This window comes from Argiope bruennichi, chromosome 4, assembly GCF_947563725.1.
Source record: "Argiope bruennichi chromosome 4, qqArgBrue1.1, whole genome shotgun sequence".
Classification (NCBI taxonomy): domain Eukaryota; kingdom Metazoa; phylum Arthropoda; class Arachnida; order Araneae; family Araneidae; genus Argiope; species Argiope bruennichi.
Window position 1 is genome coordinate 70,748,046 of NC_079154.1, and position 22,862 is coordinate 70,770,907.

Here is a 22,862-nt window from a genome sequence, read left to right on the forward strand (position 1 = left end):
ATAATATTGTGAAACAATATCTGTCACTCGGGTCCTGATAATAAAAATGAAAAAAATAATAAGTTAAAATGCGACAATAAATGAAGGACGCAGTTTCTTGTGTCCAAGCAATACAATTTCCCGTCTGCTTAAGAAAAAAACTTAAATTTGTTTTTTTAAAGAAACATCATATAAGATATTATTCGGAAATCATCTCAGCTGAGTTGAGGTTTATTAAATGAATATGAACTGATTATTTACTCTTACATAAACATTCATCTACAGTTCAACGAATAAAATAACTTTTAAGCTGAGCCATTCAAATTAGGAAACTTATTTTTGCTTTCCTTCTTTTTGTAAACTTATTTTATTTAAAATAATTCATGTGTTTACATCATATAAGACATTCTTCTGTTTAGTTCTATGTTTTAATTTTTTATTATTTTATCATTTATCGCTTTATTAAAAGCATAATTTTTTGTCAAATTCCGAAGAGAAGATATGACTTTTTTCATGTCTGGAACTCCAAAAATCAGACTCGAAATCAAACTCGACAGAAACTATAAAAAAGTTGAGTTGTTTCTCTTCTGATGTTATCCAAAAAATAAAAACAAGAGAAAACAAATAGGTTTAGTTTGCTCAAAAGGACATTTCGAGAACAAAACTCTTTGTTTCTTCCATTTCAATAACTAATGCCTGTTCTATTACAATCAAAGCAGCTTTTTCCGAAACCTTCCGAGTGAAACCTTTTCTTCTGAAACAACTGCATCATGGTCTGCTGCAGCAAAGGAACATCGGAAATGAACCGTCAATGATTGAAAACTCCTTACTTGAAAGCAGAAGCCCCAGTTCTTTTCATCTTCAAATGGAGTGAGGAGAAAGTATGCTGAGACAAAAAACCCTGCAGGTGATGGATTGTAACTGTCAAATGGATGCCATAGAAACTTCCATTTTTGTTATTCGATGTTTTTCTGCTAGTTGCTTACAAAGAACAGCTTGTGAAAAATGAATATAAGATTATCTGAATGAAAAGGTATCTTACCATTCACTCAGAATTTTATCTGTAAATTGAGCTTTAAACTTGTATTGATAGCAAACTAAAATCTACCTCTGAATTACAGAGTGAATATAGTTTTCACTCGATTGCAAGAATTTGTAGCTAAAAATCTATTATGCTTAGACATATATTTATTTTTGTAGTCGAATTCAGATTTATTACCTATACCGTAACAAGCTTCAATGTTCATCTATTTTTAGCTCGAAGAATGTCAAGTTTGAAAAACTCTTATTTTTCAATGGCAGGTTTTTGACAGATAAGGTTTGTAAGTGGAATGTGCTTGGCTTCGGTCACCAGAAAATACATTCAGGCAAATTAATTAACACAAAATATTAACGTCAAATTTAAATTTTGACACCTTAAAAAAATTATATTACCAACTGAATTTGTAGAACAAACTTCTAGAATAGGAATTCCATTTTCAATAGTTTTTCGAAAATATAATATCAACTGAAATTGTAGAACAAAGTTCTAGGTTAGAAATGTTTAGGTCAGTTAACATGGGAGGATAGAAAAATATTTACAAGTATTATTCGACGATACTGCTTTTCTTCCTCGGAATTTTTCAAAAAATAATTCAAATATTGACCGCAATTTTTGTTAGTTGTTTTCTTCCCTGCATCATGCAGTTAAATAAAATTTGGGAATTTTTGCTCAAACTAAAAAAAAAAAAAAATCTATACAATGATCTATTTTCGATGGTCATTCTACAACTTGAAGCATTAAAATTGCTGTTATGTAATTTCCCTATTTTGAGGCTCTTCGTGGCTATTTGACTAAAACTCGAGATAAATATGGATTTTGCAATGTTTCTTGACCTGCAAGTTGTAGACTCAAATAAAATTTTCTCATCAAATCGACCAAGAGTAGGAAGTCCAAAATGCATACTCTATACTTTTCTCAGTACTACGGAGCAAAATACTTCTTCATTGAAAAATGCTTCTTTTCATAGAAATAGTCGAAATAGTCTAAGGGCGAAAACTTTTGATTCGATGTATATGTATGCAATCATCCTAAATCATCGGCTTCTATAAAGCACATGTCTTCATCAATTTGACATCTTATACCGTTATTTTTTATAACAAAGCCCGTGCATTTACCTAAACTATAATATATTGTTTTGGGTGGATATAAATGATTATAGGTATTTTGAATAAAAGTTAGTTTGTTGAGTGCGGCGTTGATTTGAAACACTTGACCATCAGACACTTGAAGGCGATTCAAGAAGTGGATAAGATTATGAGGTAACAGGTTTCTATAAATTTGAAATGCACAGTTGCATTATGGAAGGAAACTCGAATAATGCACATCAGATAATTGAAGGAACCATAGTCTTATTTTCAAACGGAGAAAGAATAAGCAAAAGTGGTGCTCACTACACTCATCAAAATTAAGTTTCTTCAAGTCAGCTGATACGTCAATCATCCGAGTTTCTTTTCCAATATGCAACGATTAAATTCAAATTTAAAAAAAACAATTAAACAATCATAAATAAACAAATGGATTATGTGAATTCTTTAACGATCAGTTCAGATAGCTTCATTGTTTATTTATTTATTTATATTTTGTTGTAAGCCCTTTTCGTTCTTTAGGGTTCCCTGTCAGTTGATTGGTACATGCGAAAACAGTTATTGAAAAAAAGAGTGTTAAAGGCTACATTGGGATACACAAAATACTCATACTGTAAAGTACACAATACAAATATAGAAAATAAATTGTGTTTCGTAAGAAACAATAAGTTGAAGGAATTTGATGAAAAGCTTAATTCTGCTTGGAGAAGAGCGATTATACAAAAAAAAAAAAAAAGATTATACAAATGAATTGTTCTAGGCTTTGATTTAGGTACAGCAGATATTCGTTATTCTGGGAAAGTTGCACTGAGTTTCTTATTTTGATCTCTGACGGTGTTTTTTCCCTCCCATGACTGAGCGAATTTACTAAAGTAAAAAAATGGTGAGAATGCAGATAGTAGTTTAGCGGATTGCGATGCGCGAGGATAGAACCTGGGACCTTTAGGTTAGCAGTCTAGTAACGATTCGATTTTACCAAAACTGCTGTCCGGGTAGAAGCGCTGTTACTGGCTTATATGCTATTCACCACAGTAGTATAACGATACAGATCGCCCACGGCCTCGCTGTCACATTAATCAAAATGTTCAATGCTGAACCACTTGTATATGAGTGGAACAGGCCATAATGAGCCTTTGCAATGATTTTATCTTTCCATGAGGATGGATAAAGAAACCTTTTGGTAGGATTTATAAATATTTCTTCCATTTGAGTCTTGGTATATTTTTCTTTGCCATCACCGCAGATTAAATGTTTTGAGTATAATTTAGGGAAATTTCTTGAAGCTGGGCATTGTATGGAGGAAGTAAATGATAAACTCACTCTGCTTTTTAAAGAATTTTCTACTTCTTTACCATTGTCGCCCAAGTGAGTATTAATCTTTTTAAGCTGGATAAAGATATACTTTGGAATCTGCTACGTCATTGCCATTGTGGCACATATGTCTTTTAATCTATCCTAGATAAAGAGAGGGGTGACGGAATAAAATGGTTTTATTTCTTGATATATTGGTCTTAAAGAATGAAGATCAGCATATCACTTTTACACTTAATCCGCTGACGCTAAATCCACTGATATTAGCATTATTTTTGTATTTGCAAGAATCTAAATGAAACAAAAAAATCATTTAAATTTTGTATGCCATTTTACTTTTTAACTTTGCCTATATAAAATGAACAGTTGCAATCCATTCTTTTAATTATTCTATCAACTGAATCGATATCGCTCACAAATCTATTTTATTTTCAGAGAAATACAGATTCAGCTAAGAGTGGATATGGGTCCCTTGAGGTATCGGATGCTGAAGCAATATCCTCTATCTACCGGGGTCACGAATCGATGGTGAAGGTGTTAGGTCATCGCAAGAAGTATTTGCAGTCGGTGATGAGGATATGGAAAACAGAAGGACCGCTTGTAAGCGTTTTAAGTTTAAAAATGGTAAAATACAGCAACCAAATAAACCTTTTCCCCCCTGCTATTTGATATTCTTTATATAAACAATTGGAAAAATTTAAAATTCTTATATATTTGAAATAAAAAATTTCGAAAAAAATAATATTATATGTTGTTACTACTCTATTAAATTAAAGATCATAGCTAATCCTACATAATTCTATATCCTACAGAAGCTTTCCCTTAAACAATGGAAAGCATCTGCATATTTTATAAACTACTTTCGGCTATAGAAGAATCCCGAAAGAATTGTTAAATCTTTTAGGAAAATATTTGCAACTGTCATGATTTCACTTTTCCTGCAAATCGAAATCGCATTACATTTCTATTACTTCCGTATGCCTATTTTTAGGTGCAAATTTTAAATTTACCCACAAGTTTTCACAATTGAATGCTTTCTCCCAAAGATTTAAAATTGTTTTGTTTCCAATTAGGTTCTTCGTTTTTCAATAAAGGTTTTATTTTGTTATTCATTTTGTTACATTACAATGTAATGTAACAATTTGGACTGAAAAAATATTCAAAAGATATTATTTTGACATTAGTCTACTTCTGCTTACCTTCCGTTCTTCCTTATTGAATTCGACATTTTCAGCATATAAATAATAAATGCAGAAAATTTTTACAATTACATAAACCTTCTTTTGAATTTAAAAATATGTATATATGATAAAAATCACGTCCAATACAGTTTTATTTAGAAGCCATTATCTTGGTTATATTATGATTTTAAAGTATCTTTATATATCTTCATTTTATGAATACATGTGTTCATTTTTATCACAAAAAATTATTTAGAGCTTTAAAGGTTGCACGCGTTTAGTTCATTTTTATATAAATATTATGCAAGATAATAGACCTTATCTTTAATTCCTTTTACAGGCAGGATTAACATCTGCTATCCACATGAGTGATTCAGCTATTTTGGTGGATATTTTAACGTTACTGATTACAAAACCGTAAGTTGTTCAATGAATTTTTTTGTCATTCCATATTTGCGATACTTATGATTTTCTATATCAAAAAAGTATCTGATGCATATATTTAATTGCGCTATTTTATATTTTAAGAAAATAATTCTGGATAGCTTAAAATGAGCACTCTATAACGATAAAAATTAGCATGATGACCAGACACTAACTTTATGGATTTCTGACAAATTTTTGAATGAAATCCAATCAAAGAAAATTTATTTGTATGCCTATAAGAATTCAAATTAACGTGGTAACCTCAAAACGCAAGGAGCAAGATATATAGGATTTGATATGCAATTTTAATGTTTTGAATGTCCATATATTTCAGATTTTAAGTTAATTAAACAAAGAATTTATCTACTGTCGTTAAAATTGCTGAATGAATTAGATAAACAAAATTTGGTGGGAGATCTTTTTACTAAAACGTATTCTGCGTCAAATTTTGGCTTCAGTGAGTCAAAAAAGAGCCATCCAAAATGTCAACTCGGTTTTCTCCACCATACTTTAAAATATAAAATAGATAGAACTTTGTAAATAAAAATCTGAACACTTGAGGAGTTCACAGTTTTGCCCTAGTTCCACAATTTTTATGCTCTAGAACAAGTGACAGCATCTTTATTTTGGAATATGCTAGGATGTTTCTTCGGGACCCATCAATTTAATTATTGTTACAATTGAATTCTATAAAGATGATTCGAATGATTTCAGGCAATTAGGTACTTGCCTCTTAATAGCGACGAAACCAATTCGATTTTTAAAGGGCTAAACGTTAAAAAGGACTGACTATATCTGTCTTTTCTTTTTCTATGTTCAGCTGATAAAATGAATGAATGCAATGAATCTTCATTGCAGTTTTATCTTATAGCTGGAAACTTTTTTGAAATGAAAAATGTCTGCAACAAAAAAATTGGGAAATATTGCTCATTCTTTTGGTAAGTTGTAAATCATAAACGTCTTATTCAAATGCTCTCTATAATTAACCATTAATTTTTTTAATTTTCCTGTATTCATTTTTATTTCCGAAGGCAACATACATAAAAGAAAAGTATCATTATCTTCAAACATCTACATTACAGACATGCTTCTTCGCTTTTAGTCCAAATAAACTTTTTTGGCAGTCTATCTATTTGTCGTTCGTTCCGTCTGCTTGTTAAAACGATATTTAAAAAGAAATTGAACGAACTAAAAACATGAGGTTTAATATGATATTTTTTTCATAAAATTATAAATTTCTTTAAAATTTTCAAGAAATTCCTCCTTGAGAAATTAACCTATTTAACATTATGAGTGCATGTGGACATAATAACTAAAAAAATTCAGAAATTAAATGAATAAAATTCATCTTAGGATCTTATAACAAAATTAGCAGATCTATAAAAAAAAGTTTAGATCAAATTCGTCATCTAAATGACCGTGTATTTCCTTCTTTGGTCTTTGATTTTATATATACTAGATGGTAGAAAACTGCAACCATAAAGGAATATTACATTTGATTTCTGGTTTTAAAATTAAAATGTTATATTCTAACAAACTTTGGACAGAATAAATCTATGTAGTTCTGGATTCAATTCATATATTTCATAAAATGATCAAAATAATGCATAAATAATATAACGTAATATAATAATAATAATGCAGCATATGCTTCATTATTTTAATTCCTTATTCTCTTCTTGTACTGATTATAGATTTAATACCCAATGATGTAAAAATCTGGGAAAGCGGTTCCCCCCACATATTACTTCACAAAAGTGTAATTTCTCTACCAAAAAATGCAAGACATTAGACAGAATAGTGAACGCCATGAATGCTCATATTTCTTTCTTAAGAATTCCACACATAAGCGGTTCCTAGTTACATAGTACAGCGAAGAAAACTAATTATGTATTTTGGGCTCCTCTTTATTCACACACTCCAAATTTCATTTATCTAAGTTATTAAGTTTACATCCATCAGAATGTACAGAGCGATAGACGGTCAACCTCCTGTCGAATTTGTCTAAAATATAACGCTAATTTGCATTCCAAATGCTAAGTCTGTGTGCCAAATTCTATTCATTTAATTGTATAATTATCGTGTGCACTTGCACTTGGACTGCCAGACAGACAGACTTCCTGTATTTTTTTTTCTTTGAAAATCCGACAGAAATCCATAAATTTGTCCTGAAGACGACATATCAAACTTCATAACAATTTTCAAAAAGTATATGAATGAACGTTTTCAGAAGAAAACAATCATATTTCCAAAAATGTGATCTTCGGATTATGAGAACCCCACCCCACAAAAAAAATCTTAAAATAAAAAATTCTTAGAAACCGAAACATCGCAAGTACAGAAAGATCAAAAATTAATTTTCCAAAGCTCTTCGGTATCAAATGATTTTTTAGAATTTTTGAAAAGCCATGTCATTTTTTTAGTCTATTACTGTTTTAAAAAACATTAAGCTGAAATTTTAATGCCGTTTTATCACTTATGTATGCACTCAAACTGAAGTAAAACTGTTTCACATGCAGTTACGTGGACGTATTAACTTTTTCTACGACTGACACATTTCAGCGAGGAAAATATTTCTCGTTCTCATCCATTAACTGATCATAAATTAAAAAAAAAGTTCTGCCTTCAAAAGTTTTCAAAAATAAGCTAAATATTTTCTGTCTAAAAACTCGCAAACAATTGTTAAAAAACATTGCCAATAATTGCATTAGTTGTGCAATGTCATAAAAGCGATGCAAAAAGAAATTAACTTTAAAAAAAAAATCGCAGTTTTAATTGTGTAGACATTTTCTTTTTCGATTATTTGTAGCAATTTATGATGATGGTAGGCCATGCCGTTGCTGTTTTTCGTACCAAAAACACTGCTGCACGTGATTAAATTATCTAATTTAGGAAAATTAATCCGTTTTCAACAAATTAAGTGTTTTGTATCTAAATGGCTTCTTTTATTAATTTTTATTGCTAATGTTAAATCAGAAAAACCTGGTGTACGCGACTTCGCTTGGATTTCAGCCCGAAATTTCAAAAACCCTTACACCCTAAAAAGGTTTCTTAGAATCTTGATTTGTAAGAGACCGAAATTTCGGAAATTTCTTCGGTCTATCGAAGAACTTCTTAAAACCCTCATTTATATCAAAATAAGGTGATTTGATAAGTTTTATGGATAACACTGTAATAAGAAATCTTTGCTTTGATATAAAAAAAAACTGATAATATTATTCTGCAGATTTTTATTAATGAATCTAGTTAAAGATTATTTTTATGCTATACATCCATGCTCATTGCTGTTAAAAAATCTCCTATTTCTGTTAAATTTAGGGTTTATACAAAAAAAAAAAAAACGGTTTTTGAATTCAATATTTCCAAAAACCGTTTTTAGCCTGGTTTCGAATTTTTGTGAAAAAAAAAAAGAATAGGGAAAAATATTTTGTTTAATTTATATAAAATAAAAAAAATCAAAATCAATGTCAAAGTCAAAATATAAAAAAATTAAGAATTACATATACATATTACTTACACAAAATAATGAAAACTCAAACAAAAATTTCAAATAATATTTATATTATTTTTACTAATTTTAATTTTTCCTAAGAAAATAGAATTTTTAAAAATATATCCACTGAACCGTGGCTAAGGCTTGTTCTTATTTTCGACACAATATTGTCTGAAATTGAAAATACTCGTTCACTAGCTACTGAGCTTGGTTTTATAATTTTCATGGCATCAAATAACAAACCTAAGTTTTTTGTTCTTTTATTCGTTGACTCAAATAATGAAAATTCAGCTTTCAGTGTCTTTGGATTTTTAAGTTTTTCTTCAGGATCTTTTAGAAACTTTTGAATTGATTTTTCCATGGCTTCTTTTTAAAAAAAACATTACTCTGATGAATAGTTTCTTCGGTTTGTTCTTCATCAGAATTGGTTTCCACATAAGAATTCGGAAACATTCTAGACAGTATCTTTCCAGATAACTCAATAATTTCGGTTTTTGAAGCTAAAAAAAGTACACTAGATTTCTTCGCTGAACTAGAAATGTGCAAATACAGCAAAAGAGTTGCTAATTATACTTCTTTCTTGAATTTATTCTTTTAAAGCATATAATAATTTCAAGCTTTTCAGTGTTAAATTTTTTTTAGTTCATTTAACAGAATTTCAGATATACCTTTTCTTGTTAATAAATTGGTATCTCGTCGCCTAAGCCTTCGGCTCTAGACGAATCGGTCCCAACCGATAAAATTCAAAACATTTGTTTGTTTGTTTTTTGAGGGAAAAAAAATATCCAGGTGTTTAGGAAAACCGGTTTTCAAATGTGACAAATTTACTTTAAAAAACCTGTTTTTTAAAACCGGGTTTGAAAACCGTCAAACCTTAGTTAAATTATAAAACAGAAAATCCATTCCACTTCATATCCTTCCGTTTAAAGATATTATACAATATTTTTGGATTCACTAGTGCAATGCACATAAGTTGCCATCTGACATTATAAATATTTTTTTAATATTTCTAATTGCAGACAAAACCAATGTTTTAATATGACAGGGCATTAGTAAAGATTTACAATATTATATGCAATTGTACAATATTATATAACATGTTTTTTAATATATTAACATATTAACTTGCTGGTTTAAATATTGAGAGATTTTTATTGTTATCGAAAAAAAAAACATTGTTTTTTAATATTCACAAGCTAACAAGTGTATAAGACTTTTAATTGGTTCAAAATTAATTAGTCCTTCAATAAACTTAAGAATTTCTTCAATCTCTTTCATATGTTAAATGCATCCGTTTCCGCCTCTCTGTTTAATTGCTTTTGATGTAAAACTGGGAAAAAAACTTTCACTCTAAATTAGACAATTTACCTGATTCCAACAATGTCGTTTGATAAGTACATTTTTCTTAAAAATTTTAACTGCAAGCTTATATGTAATCTTCTTTAATAGGAATTAACTCATTTTCGCCTAAAAGATTATTATGCCAGTAAACCTCCGGAGCAATTGAATAAAAGAAAAATAAAGAATTTTCATCAATAAACCAATTATTATTTTAATCGGTTTTCTTTAGCATTGGATAAAATTTGAAAAGAGAGCACAAAATAAAAACTCATCATCATTTTATTAAAGATAAAATAATATCATAATAGCATTTATTTATTGATTTTTATTTATTTATTTAGAATGAGTTCTTTTTTCAAGGAAAATAATAGTTGCTTTAATAAATTCTAATTTATTATATGAAAAAGATTTTTTTTTTAAATAAATAAAATGCTTTAAACTGTTGAACTTAATTAACTTATCGTTTGCAATTGCGATAAATAAGCAAATTTAACCTGTTATTTAAATATTTAAGAAATTAATTCATTTTCACAATAAATTTCTTTTTTTCCATTTCAAAATTCTTTGTCATTTTTTTATTTAAGTTTAATTACCATAGATAAAATTTTAATTTAATTTCTTTTATTTGTTTTGTTTTTTTGTCTTATGTTTATAATCTCTAAATCCAATTATTATATTTTGTTCTTTGATTGTTATTGACCCTCGTAAATATGATTAGATCACAAAATTTCAGTAAGTTCTATACTACAAAAAATAAGATCAACGATAAACTTCTCTTTATATACAGATAATACTTTTCTTCACAATATCTTGCTTTATGGCATTTAATATAAATTCTGTTATAAAAGGCACGTCCTGCTATATGCGATTATCAGATATATGTAATTATTATAGAATTTATATTGTATGCTATAAAAAGAACTCACATAAAAACTAGGCTTAACGATTTTTTTCAAAAATTCTATTCTTTTATCATTTAGACCAACTCTTTTAGTCCAATATTTCCATTTCAAAATCGTTCTCCTTGATTTAGTTTTTTAAATAGGCTTTCCAAAATAAAATTTGAAAATTTCAATGTAAAAGTTTTTCTAACAAACTTAAGAATGCAACTCACTGAACCTAACAAAGATATTTAATTTTACATACTGAATTATAAAAATTAAATGTATGCTGATAAAGATCATTCTTTAAGTTTTCAAAATTCTGTCGTCGTTTCCGATTCTGACTCTTTTCTATTATTTTCAGATCGTCATGGACTCTAGATATGTGCCAACTACTTCTGCCAGTTATCTGTGATCTTCTGAAGAGCAAATATGAGACGTAAGCTGCTTACTTCGAATAATTAAAATTTTGCATTTTAAAAGTCTATACAAAAATATGTCTATGAACAGAACAAATTTATAAGGTAGATCTAATATAAATCGTAGCGGTGTCAAATATTCTATTAATTGAATAATATGATTCTGGACACTTTAAATGCTCATGAATCCTAAATATCAAATCAACCTGCTTTTTAAATATATATATATATATATATATATATATATATATATATATATATATATATATATATGCAATCTCTTAGATGTTAGAGATTGATAAGTTATTTTCAACAATTAACTTACATTTATTTTTAATCTATGTATTACTTTAAATCAAATTTTATTATGAGTTGTGATATTTAAAGATAAATATAGACCTTTGGAGTTTATAAGTGTCTGTATTTGCACCGTCCCTTTCTTACTGTACATGAACTCTTTCTTACTGTACTTCTGTATATGAAGACTACTGAATTCAAGCATTCCATTGCAATTGGCAAAATTATATACGTAATATCTCGTAGGGAAGATCATACTAGTTACTTACTCTTTCAATCTCTTTCAATGTCATATCTCTAGCCTTTATGAAATTAGAGGTGAAAACGATGATGCAATTGCAATTTGTTTTCTTATGTGCCGAACAAAAGAAATTGAAATCTTCTACCACAAATTATAATTTGGGAACGTTTTTACAATGCAGTATAAATTTTTATTACCTATAACTGGATCTTTAAACTGTAGTTGGTCATAGGAAATACACAGATGAGTTTAACTATTTGAAATATTTTTTTTAAAGTCGACTAATCTTCATGCTATAATTTTTAGACAAAACTATTTTCATTAATGCTATCAGAGTTAAAAATAGATTGCGGCATTCCATAATCTAACCTCAAACTTTTTGAATTTCTAATGTTTTTTTATTTCTTAATCGATAATCTTCGATGTCACAAAGTCTTAATTATTCGGATCAATTTCTTCTAACAGCACAAACCCGATTCTCAAAGCAACATCATAATTCTTACACAATAAAAATATCTATCTATCTATCTTTCAGATTACTGACATTCACTATTTTGGATTATTTACATTTTTTGTTACAAAAACTTTACCTATTTTTAACTAAAACATTGCTTTTACAACAATAAAAACAATCAATATGTTTCCGCTTTATTAAAAATATTTTTGCCATCTCAATAAGAGTGCTCATAAAGTTTTAAATAAGAAGTTCAAAATTACATGACAGAATACTTTTCAGAAATCCCATATTCAACAGATCATAAAAATAAATTTAATAAAATCAGATTTTAGGAATACAATGCATTAGAAAAAAGAAACTTTTATTTTCAGTACATTAAAGTACATCAAAATATACTTAAACTTATAAAATAATTATTTATAACTTAATATACTGTAATAATAAGTATATTTAATAAGTATTTTAAAATATACTAAAAATACTAAGCATTAAACTATAAAAAAAATTTTATAGCTCATCTGTAAAGTGAATGCATATTCGATTGCAAAAAGCCATATTTGCAACACGAATCAAGTCAGGTTAAATAAAATTGTTTAAAAAATAAAAAAGATATTATATTTTTTTTCTAATGCAATACATAATAAATCTTGAGGGGAAAAAATCCACTGATTTCCTTCCTTTGAAATATATGTGCATTTCAGGAATTTACAGTGCGATTTGTAATCATATATCAGTACAAAAATTCCTGGCTATTCCTATTTTATTAACTGTAAAAACATCATATATCATAATTGCTGTTAAAAATTGTAAAAATTAACTCTTTAAAACCAAGCTGGTTTTGAAAAATTCTGACAAAATAAATGACAAAAAAAATCTACTCTCTCAACTGTCCAATAAATTAACTAATTCGAGTAGGATATCTTGAAACCATGAAGTGGTAAGTATGCAAAAAACTCTTGCTGTAGAACTCATTGTTTTCGCACAGTTTTATGTATAGATTTCCATTTTTATATCCATTTCTCTGGAAATTGTATGTTTATTCATAGTTATTTTAGGAAAATTGCCAGATAGTTTTTATATGTCATATTTTGTTATCTAAATGACGTTATTAGACAAATTATTGATTTTAGAAGTATGAAATTTTTCTTAATATAATAAATGAGAAAAAATATATTTCTTGTTTATAAACAAAACTAAGGAGCACTTCAAATTTAGTCTGCAAAAATATTCTTTCCTTCTTTTTATCATACCCAGATCTTTTTACAACAAAAATGTCCTAGACAGAAAAAAAAAATAGTTATTACATTTTAACTATCTCTTACAGCAGCTCTAAAAACCTTATGACTAATAAAGTAATTATTTTCACTAAAGATATTTAAAAAATTGCCTATTTTTCTTCCTATCTTAATAAAAATCTGAGAAAGATTAATCATTCGTAGAGTGAAAACGATTTTTCTGATCCAATTAGTTGTCTTAGATGGCAAATGAAGCTCAACCACGTTGGTAAGGAATAATTAAATTCAATCTATTTCTTTTCTTTTTAAACGCCTGGCTAATTTCATTTCTGTATGCATAAATTATGTCTTGACAATACCATAAAATTTCCTGGACTCCATTCTTTTGAACTTAATTAATTTTCCTTCTAAAAAATGTGATTATACTTCCTTATCTAATAAGATTTAGCAGAAAATAAGAAAAAGAAAATCGTCTGGATATTCGTAAGAATCTCTTTGGGAAACTTAACGGCAAAAAAATTGCTTTTTTTTTGAGAATTTAGTCTTAATATAATATTTTTAATCTTTGAATGTTAACTATCATGAATTAATTTATCTAAAGTAAGCAGTATTTGAAATCAGGAAAATAGCGTTACATCGTATACTGGTTTTCTACATAATAAAAAGATGGTTCAAATGATGTCACTGGTTTCTTAGATTTAAATAATTTAATTTTCTGACAATTTTTACAGGAAATGTCACAAATTAAGTTGTGTGATAAAGTATGCGCATATAATTCAAAACTTAATCGCAAAAAATTAAAAAGTATGGAATAAAAAAATTGCAGATATCGCAAAATTTTCTTAGCTTTACCACACTGAATACCCACGTCCAAATTTAAAATTAAATTTCAGAGCAATTGTTTGACAAGCCGAGGTATCGAAACTTCAAGAAATTTCCCCATATCTCGAGAACCAAGCTTAACCAATCCTCGAGACTTAGCATTTCTCAAATAAGTATTTGTTGCCAAATCCAACCGCCAAGTCTCCAAAATCAATTCAACGATAAAAATTGATAGGTAATTCACTAATATAATCAATTCTTCTCACTTCAGATTTCAGATGTATTAATTTTGGAAACTACTAATTGCGTTTGTAAGAGTAAAACATCGGGATAAGTCTTCTCGAATGTGTGTGTACGTATAGTGAAGCTCGTAAAAAATATAACTGATCAACATTGGTCTTCTATGGCCAAAATATTTCTGCCTTAGAAAAAAACTATATTTCCCACTCTTTCTGATGTTGTTTTAATACTTATTAAGATTCATGCCCTATTTGATTGTATTTCTTATCTATTTTAGAGATGGAAACACTCCGATTCTTACTTAAAGATAATTTCTTTTTTTGTGTCTGCCAAACAATAAATACCATTTTATTCAGTGTTACAACCACGGCTGCAGCGCAATTTATAAGCGCAAAACGAAAGAAATTTTTTATAGCTACATTTGAAATTTACGAAATTAGAGTTAAAAACAGTGCAAAATTACGATAACAAATTTGCAGTTTACCTGAAAACCAATTAATCTGTTTACCATTATTGCAGTTACTAATTGAGAACAGTTATTGGGTAAATTAATTAGGTTTTTTTTCTATTCTGTTTATAATCATTAAATTTATGATAGAGAGAAGAAGGTTTGATACTTGCTGATATTTACGATCCCTAATTTATTTGTCGGCTCCATTTTATATAAGATGCTAAAATTACGTACGCAAAGATGATAGATTGCATTAAGGTTTCATTTGTTGATGATTTATCTCGGTTGACTTCATTTGGCAATGTTTTTTTTTGGCAATTTATCGTAAGGTACGTAAGTATCAACAAGTACCAAGGGTTTTAAATAACAGAACAAATTTAACCAAATATAGAGAATAAAAAAGTCTCATTTTTAATGGGGTTTTTATGTACTCTATATATTTTTTTAATTAGTTTTTGTTGAATTTAGATAATTCAAAATATCAACGCAAACAATTTCAAAAGTTCAAAAGCGTCAACTATTTTTATCAAATAAAGTTTACAATGCCATGCCAACTAGTGGGTGTAAAAGATGAAGACACCAAAACACTGATGAATATGAAACTAATAAAAGAGATTATATATCATGTCTTGTTTTACTTAAAAACTTTCTGAAAGATGTGCGCTTCAGCGGCGAATTTCTCATTGTGATCAGATTTGCAGCTAAAATATTTTCTGCGGGAATATGTAAATATAGTCGAATTTCAAATAAAATTTTTCCGGGAAAGCTATTTATCTCCATACACAGGATCTTTCTAGTTAAATTTACACTTTTTCCATCACGCCATTAGAGAAAAACTATTGGGCAAAATATTATCAATTCTAGTAATTGTTTACAGAAAAATATGGGATTTAATTTTTTGCAAAATAAAGGAAGAAAAAAATCTACAAAACGAAAAGAAAAAATTCAACATATTACCAGTAGCTGTTAATGCTACTGTTTGCAATAGTATTTACAAATATTGGCCAAGGTACATCTTGTGAACGGATGAAGCTTATTTTTACCTAATAGCGAATGTCAACAATCATAACGTACAGATATGGGTTAAAAAAAATCTCTTGTTATCTACTCAATTAAATGGAATTTCTTTTAAATTACCGATTGTTGTTGGTATTCATTGTTCTAACTGGACAATTTTTCGTGGAAGAGAATCGAAGGCTCAGTCCTTGATTAACATTCGTACTGCTGATTGCTTAAAGTCGATACTAAGGTGTTTAATGATACTTGAATTTCTACAACTTGACATTTTAGCTACCACAAATTTTATGCAGGACAAGCTTCCCCTTCATGTAGATGCGCGAATCAAATAGTTACATTACTTCAGATTAAAAGCCGTCATTTCCCCATTCTTTGGCTAATTCAATCACCAGGCCTGATATATCCCACTGATTATGTGTTTATCTCAAGCCATTGTTTATGTTGATAACATACGCGATTTGCTGGAATTAAAATATGTACCTGCAATATAATTGAAAAATATACCTATATACCTTAACATTCTTCCTAACATGCAAAAAGACACTGTTCAAAATGCAGAAAATAAAACCCCGTGACTTTTTGCAAATTCTTACGAAGTTTGATAACCTTTTCCGTGTAAATTTTTTTTATTAACGCTGTTACAAAGTGGAACCTTAATTATTAGGACTCTGTATTATTAAAGTGGAGTCCGTTTTTACTAAGATGTCTAATTTGGCTTTGATCAACAAAGTCCCCTTTCCCAATAACCACACTTTCCTTTTGTACTGAGTTTTTAACTCAAGAATTGTTGTTGTTTTTTTATCGTGTGACTATTTTTATGAAAAATTTGAGCAGTAGCTTCTGAGGATAAAGACCTCTGAGCACCCGAAGGCAGAAGTCTGACTTCAAGCTCAAATAGCACACACACACGCTTGCACAACCCCTTTTTACAGGGAAGGTGATTTACGCACCTCACACAGAGAACACAAGGAAGAGAACAACCATGCCCGAACCAGGAGTCGAACCCGGAATGCCTAGATCACGGGGAAGACGCGCTACCTCTAGGCCAGGATGTCGGCTCACGAATTATTAAATTAGGCATTTGCAAACAAATGAGGTTAGAGCCATTAAAACTATTCATAACAGCGTGGCATAGTCAGTCAGTTTAATTTTGAAATTCATAGCACATATTGAAGAATAAAGGATGAAACATTAGTACATTACGGAGTAACACAAGATATAAGATGAGGATGACATGAACATTAAACTTTTTCTTACTAATGATAACGCATAAGTTAAAACTCAGATTTATAAAATAAATTTGGAAAGAAAAAAATTCCGAAAAAATATTTTATTGACTTTATGATGTTTATCCCGTTACTGATTTAAATATTATTTTCTAAAGATATGAATGTGAAATAGATGTGAATTATTTGCCGTCAAAATCACAACTGTCAATTTAGCATCATTATTATCTGAATAATTTTTATTTTTATGTGTTTTTCCCAATTTTTATTTATGTGTGTTTTTTCCCAATATTAATTTGTTTACATTCTGGCTTTGTCTAGATACATCACCATCGGATGCATGACTCTGAAGTTAATCATGAAAAACTTCTCTCAAGTGATCAAAATTAACATTTCAGCTCCCAAAGGAATAGGAATTGACATCTCGAGAGAAGAAAGGTAACTTTCATCTTCAAATTGTATGCAGTGGCAATTTGTTTCCTTTTTATTTATTTATTTATTTATTTACATGTACTGGTGTATATTTTCCTACAATTATGACCTAGTATATTCCGATTATTGAACGAGTTGTGAAACAATTATCATCATTGAAAAGCAGGTTTCGATATAATATTTTGTTAGGTCCCCAGCTATATTGAAATCCAAGGCAATGAATTTACACACTGCTGCGAAGTCAAGTCTTTGCTTTTCGAACTTCCTTTCCTGATATTTCAACGCAAAATGGAAAGAGCTATGGAACATCCAAATTGATAATAAACTGCATTTTGTTGTATCATTTGTAAATATATGATCAATTTTATCCAGAAATATGATATAGATAAATCGATTGGCAGATACGGCTGGAGAACGATAATAGTAAATTGTTTGGAGAAAGAGCTCCCAATCAATTACTAAAATTGTCAACTTCTTTGTCTAATTTCTTTCTCCAATATCCTAATTTTATATCTGAATATATGATACATTTTCATTTATCTGTTTTAGGTCGACAAGATTTAGTGGGTGAAAATCCTCAATCCAACTTTCGGACTTTCTAAAAACCATTGGCGGTTGTTGTTGTTTTTGTTTTTTTTACATTTGAAAATTTAACTTATTTTTTTCTCAAATCGCATTAATACATCCATCTTTCAATTTTTTACTACTGAGTTATGCTTTTCTGATTTATTTGAACTGTTTTTATTCTGTAACTTTCCAAATAACAATAATAAAAAAAAACTGTGAATAGCACAGTTTGTCTTAAATTTAACGATATGCCAAACTCCAGGACATCGTGTTCTTTTTTCTTTTCGTTTTTTTTTTTTTTTTAATTTTTATTCCTTTTAACATAATTCATCAGCTGATAAGAAATCGTTATCTTCTTACATTCCAATTGTTGAACTGAAAATTTAAATATAGTCTTCAAACGTTGGATAAATGACATATTTAATCTTCCTTAAATATGGATACATTCCATATTATATAGAAACCATATTAAATTAAACTAATGTTCTCAGTTTCATAAAAATAATGGTACTAAAAATTTTATTACTTACTACTATTGCCAGAATATTAAGCAATTTTTTTAAGTCGTGTTATGTGAAAACCTAAACCTTGCTGTGAGAAAGGAACAGCTTGAATCTCATATGTAGCTTTCCTTTTTACAGGAGCCATTTTTTCAGAATACTGTGTTTTGTTTGTTACAACCCTGACTGAATAAGAATTGACTGCGAAATGTAAAAATTTTCTTTACAGTTACATGGTGATGTAATGCCTGCTTGCTATTTATTATTTTTCCGTAGATACAAGAAATGCCGAGTATGCTTCAGCCACCTGATAGCACTACGATCTGTCGTACTACAAAGACAATCGGCTGAAGGACAGCTTGGGAAATTGTTCGGCGAACTCTATCAGATGTTGCAAACACTCGATCAATGAGTGAGGCTGCCATTCCATCCGTCTAATAGTTTTTGTTTAAGACAAAAACGTTATAATTTTCTATACCTGGATGTATAATCCACAAATAAAACTGGTTTTTATAATAAAATGTATCAAACTCGTTTAGGTTTCTTTAGTGAAATATGTTTCTAATTTGGTCAGGAATTGTGATGTGATTCAGTTTTATTTTAAATTTATTGCTAACCTACCTCAATTTAAATGTTTAAAAAAAAGAATGAGTCTAAAGGTTTCAAAAACAAGGGTTTACATTAACAGAACCATTCATAATGTTCAATATCATACCATCTATTACTCACTACGTTTGAACAAAAAAAAAATTATCAATTTATATTGATTTGAATAGTACATTTCTTTATATATCTTAATACTATAAATGCTTCTAAATAAATCCTTTTCTGTTTGGATAATAGTAGAGTCACTAATAAAGTTCACACTGAATTTTATTAACCACGTATGCTGAATAAAAATTCACAGATGTGTCCGCCAAAACAGTCCACTATAACTCGTAGCGAGACCATACAAAGGATCGATATTTTATAAAAAAGATTTATATCTTCTATGTGAATTAAATTTTCCCTGTGACGGTTCTTCTGTAAATTGTACTCCGGTAAATAATCTCAATCGTCTGGTCGCGAGCATCTTTTTTACTTCTGTGGAAATTGCCTGCCTATGTGAACAACTGTCGTTGGCAATTCTGTGACAAAAGTATTTTGTTGTAAGTGACAACCGTTTCCAGCGCAAGTGGTTAACTTGCAAAAGGATTTCAAGAATTGTCCTGATTCATTAAAATGATTTTTATAGTTAATCCTTGGTAATTTTCACAATACATGGCATAACTTTTGGATATTTTGAGCTCAAAGATTATGTATAAATGCTAAGAATTTTGAGCGGTAATTTCTGATTTATCAAAACGTAATATTTCTACCTTATCAACACGAGCCTGTTTTAACTGAGATATCAACGTTTATTGAAAGGGACTAGACATTACTCCAAGCTTTGTTACCTAAATGTATTTGAAGACAAAGTCAGACATTTTCCAGGTAAGTTTAGTATGTTATTTTTCACATCTTACTGCGAAATTGAAATTACGAATAAACTGAAATAAGATGGAAATTTTTTTCAACTCTAGGTTTGTCGCTTTTATTATTTTAACTAATTGTTTATTACTATAAAAAGCGAAATACAGATGGCAGATTTTTCAAATTTTCTCTGCATTCATCTCATGCTAAAGCATAAAAATGATGGTTAACTCCTTCGCTTACAATGACGTGTTAGACATGCGCATCTAATTACTGAATTTTTAGTTTTAAGTCCGCAATTAAGTGACAGAATTTAGTATTTAAAAGTGCAAAAATTACGTAGGAACGCTTCAATATATTAAATGTTTCTTATATTATTATAATAATCAAAATAACAATAAAAGTCCAAAATAGGATGTGTCATCTAATTATAGTCTGTGTATTTCTGTAAGCGGTTCAAGGTCACATTTTCTACCTCGTTATTGGTTGCCTGGTGCCAGCAACGCGGTAGAAAATGTGACCTTGAACCGCCTACAGAAATACACAGACTATAGGAAATTAAATAAATTAGTATGTCAAGGAGTTAACTTATTAATATAATTTTTAGCAAAAATTTGTAAAATTTATATGAAAATGGTATTTTTATAATAAAATTTTCCATATTAAGTTTCTGAGTTCATAAAATAATTCACAAAATAAGAACAGACGTTTCTTAGAGCATACATCAAGTTAGCACCATGTTTTCATTGACGGCTCGCAAAAGCAATGTTTTTACTCCTGTTAAGCAAGCATATTTAAAGAATATTCGAACCTCTAGTCCGAAACATCATAGAGTTTCAGAATTTATTTGATTTTCAATGTTTTATTTTTAAAATTTGTTCTTCGTTATATAGCAATGATAACATATGCACAAAAAAATAAATTTAATTTCGTCTCAGCGAGTATAAGTATAAATTCAGTAATTAAGAAAATGAAAAGTTTTGCTCTAGGATATACTAAAAACCACTTTTAAAATTTACAGAAAAAAAATTGCTTGGAATTAAAACTGATGTCACTAAAAAAATGTATTTTTGAATTTTAAAATAAAATAAAAATTCCTAAATTAAAGAAGAAAAATATTAAAATTCTGACTAAATATTTTTTTTATCTAATTGAAATTTTAAAACCACCTTACTTAGCATTTACTATCCAAGAAGTAAGTGCCAAATTTGGTAGATTTAAACCTAATGATTTGTTATCTGTAAATCAATGTAAATCGCTTTCATTGATTTTTTTTCTTTTTCATAAATATTGCAATTTACAGACAGTTTGATTGTATTTGACAACAAAACTTTGTCTTTCATATTAGGATGCATTAGAAATAATAAAACAAAACAAGCAAATTTTCACTTAATCTGCACATGAAAAACATCGGTGAATCGGAAATTGATCAACAATTTTATTTCCCAATCCAAACCTATTACCAAATAAAAAAATTATAAATTATGTGGTGAAAGCTTATAAGTCAGTTAACAGGTACGCTACACGAGCAATTGTTTTTGTATAGTGGTCATGTTACTCGGCTGCGAACCATAAGGTCCCAGGTTTTATCCTCACTCATCACAATCCGCTACAATTATAAAGAAGTAAATGGCTACTAATCTTAATAGCAGAATTCCGTGTAATGTTGCTTGAGTGATGCAAAAAAGAGAAAATTGAAATTAGACAACTTTTATTTCAAATGTAGGATTTTATTCTAGAAAATGTCACAATTATTGTAATTTAAAGTTAATTTCTTATCTGTATCAATTGCGTTTATATGCATTAAGACTGTATTTTGACCTATTTAAATGAACATAGTCAGAAACTCAAATCATCCAAAATTTTAATGCTTTTTTGCTGGAATGAAGCACTTTCTTTTCACTTTAACGCATCTACTTCAATGGTATTTTCATTGAAATTATTTACATTTAAAAGTATTAGGAAAGCCAAAGAACCCTACAACCTCAATAACTTCTCGTCCAATTTCGACAATTTTTATTTCATATGAAAACCGGTGATAAATGGATATAGTATCATTGATCACTTTTCATCCGCGATCTTCCATGTTTCAGAAAAAAACTCAAAAACACTATTTCACTTTACATTCTTTATGAAAAAACAACTACTACAGAATTCTCCCACCCTAACCGCAGCACCGATTTCTAAACTTTCTATATCATACGAAAATTTGTGACATCCAAATACATAATCAATAAAAATCTGCATTTTACTAGTTTCCATTTTCTAGAGGTACTGCAAAACTCAACCCCCAATCTTAACAACTAAATCGATTTCGCTATTTTGTTTGCATGGCTAACCAATCAGAATGCTCTATGTTCATTCTACAAGCATGGTTTAAAATAGCGTTTTCATTTATTTTTCTAATAAAATGTTTTTCATCAAAGTTGATTGACATTACTCAATTAATGAATACTATTAATATTTGAACGAACAACTGATCGCTGAAGGCGGATAGTATATTGTGAAAGTAATTTCTTCGTCATTTTAACTTCTCTTAAAAGGATAATAAATCAAAGGTTACCAGTAGCTCATAATATTGTTACAAAATTTTCCTTTTGGTTGTATTTGGAGGCAATCCAATAAGCAGGATCTTACAAAAATAAAGCTCTTTACTTTAACGAAGTCTACCAGGAAAACTCTAAAGTAGCCCAAAGCAACAGAAATATCAAAAATATCGCACAAAGCAACAGAAATATCAAAAATATCGCACAAAGCAACAGAAATA

General features: G+C 28.9%; 1 protein-coding gene across 2 annotated transcripts in view; it reads left to right on the top strand.

The window, feature by feature from the left end:
• The window catches only part of LOC129965945 (katanin p80 WD40 repeat-containing subunit B1-like), a 178,601-nt gene extending 159,424 nt beyond the window's left edge, over window positions 1-19,177 (top strand). Inside the window, exons 13-17 of one of the 2 annotated variants that reach the window (XM_056080248.1) lie at window positions 3,853-4,017; window positions 4,939-5,015; window positions 11,104-11,178; window positions 17,466-17,582; window positions 18,920-19,177. In XM_056080248.1, the coding sequence (XP_055936223.1) occupies window positions 3,853-4,017; window positions 4,939-5,015; window positions 11,104-11,178; window positions 17,466-17,582; window positions 18,920-19,055 (570 nt within the window). In that variant the 3' untranslated portion in view covers window positions 19,056-19,177. Of the gene's footprint in view, window positions 1-3,852; window positions 4,018-4,938; window positions 5,016-5,895; window positions 5,963-11,103; window positions 11,179-17,465; window positions 17,583-18,919 lie in introns of those variants that run through there. The other variant, XR_008784246.1, reaches the window with a different exon arrangement.
• The last annotated feature ends 3,685 nt before the right edge of the window (window positions 19,178-22,862 follow it).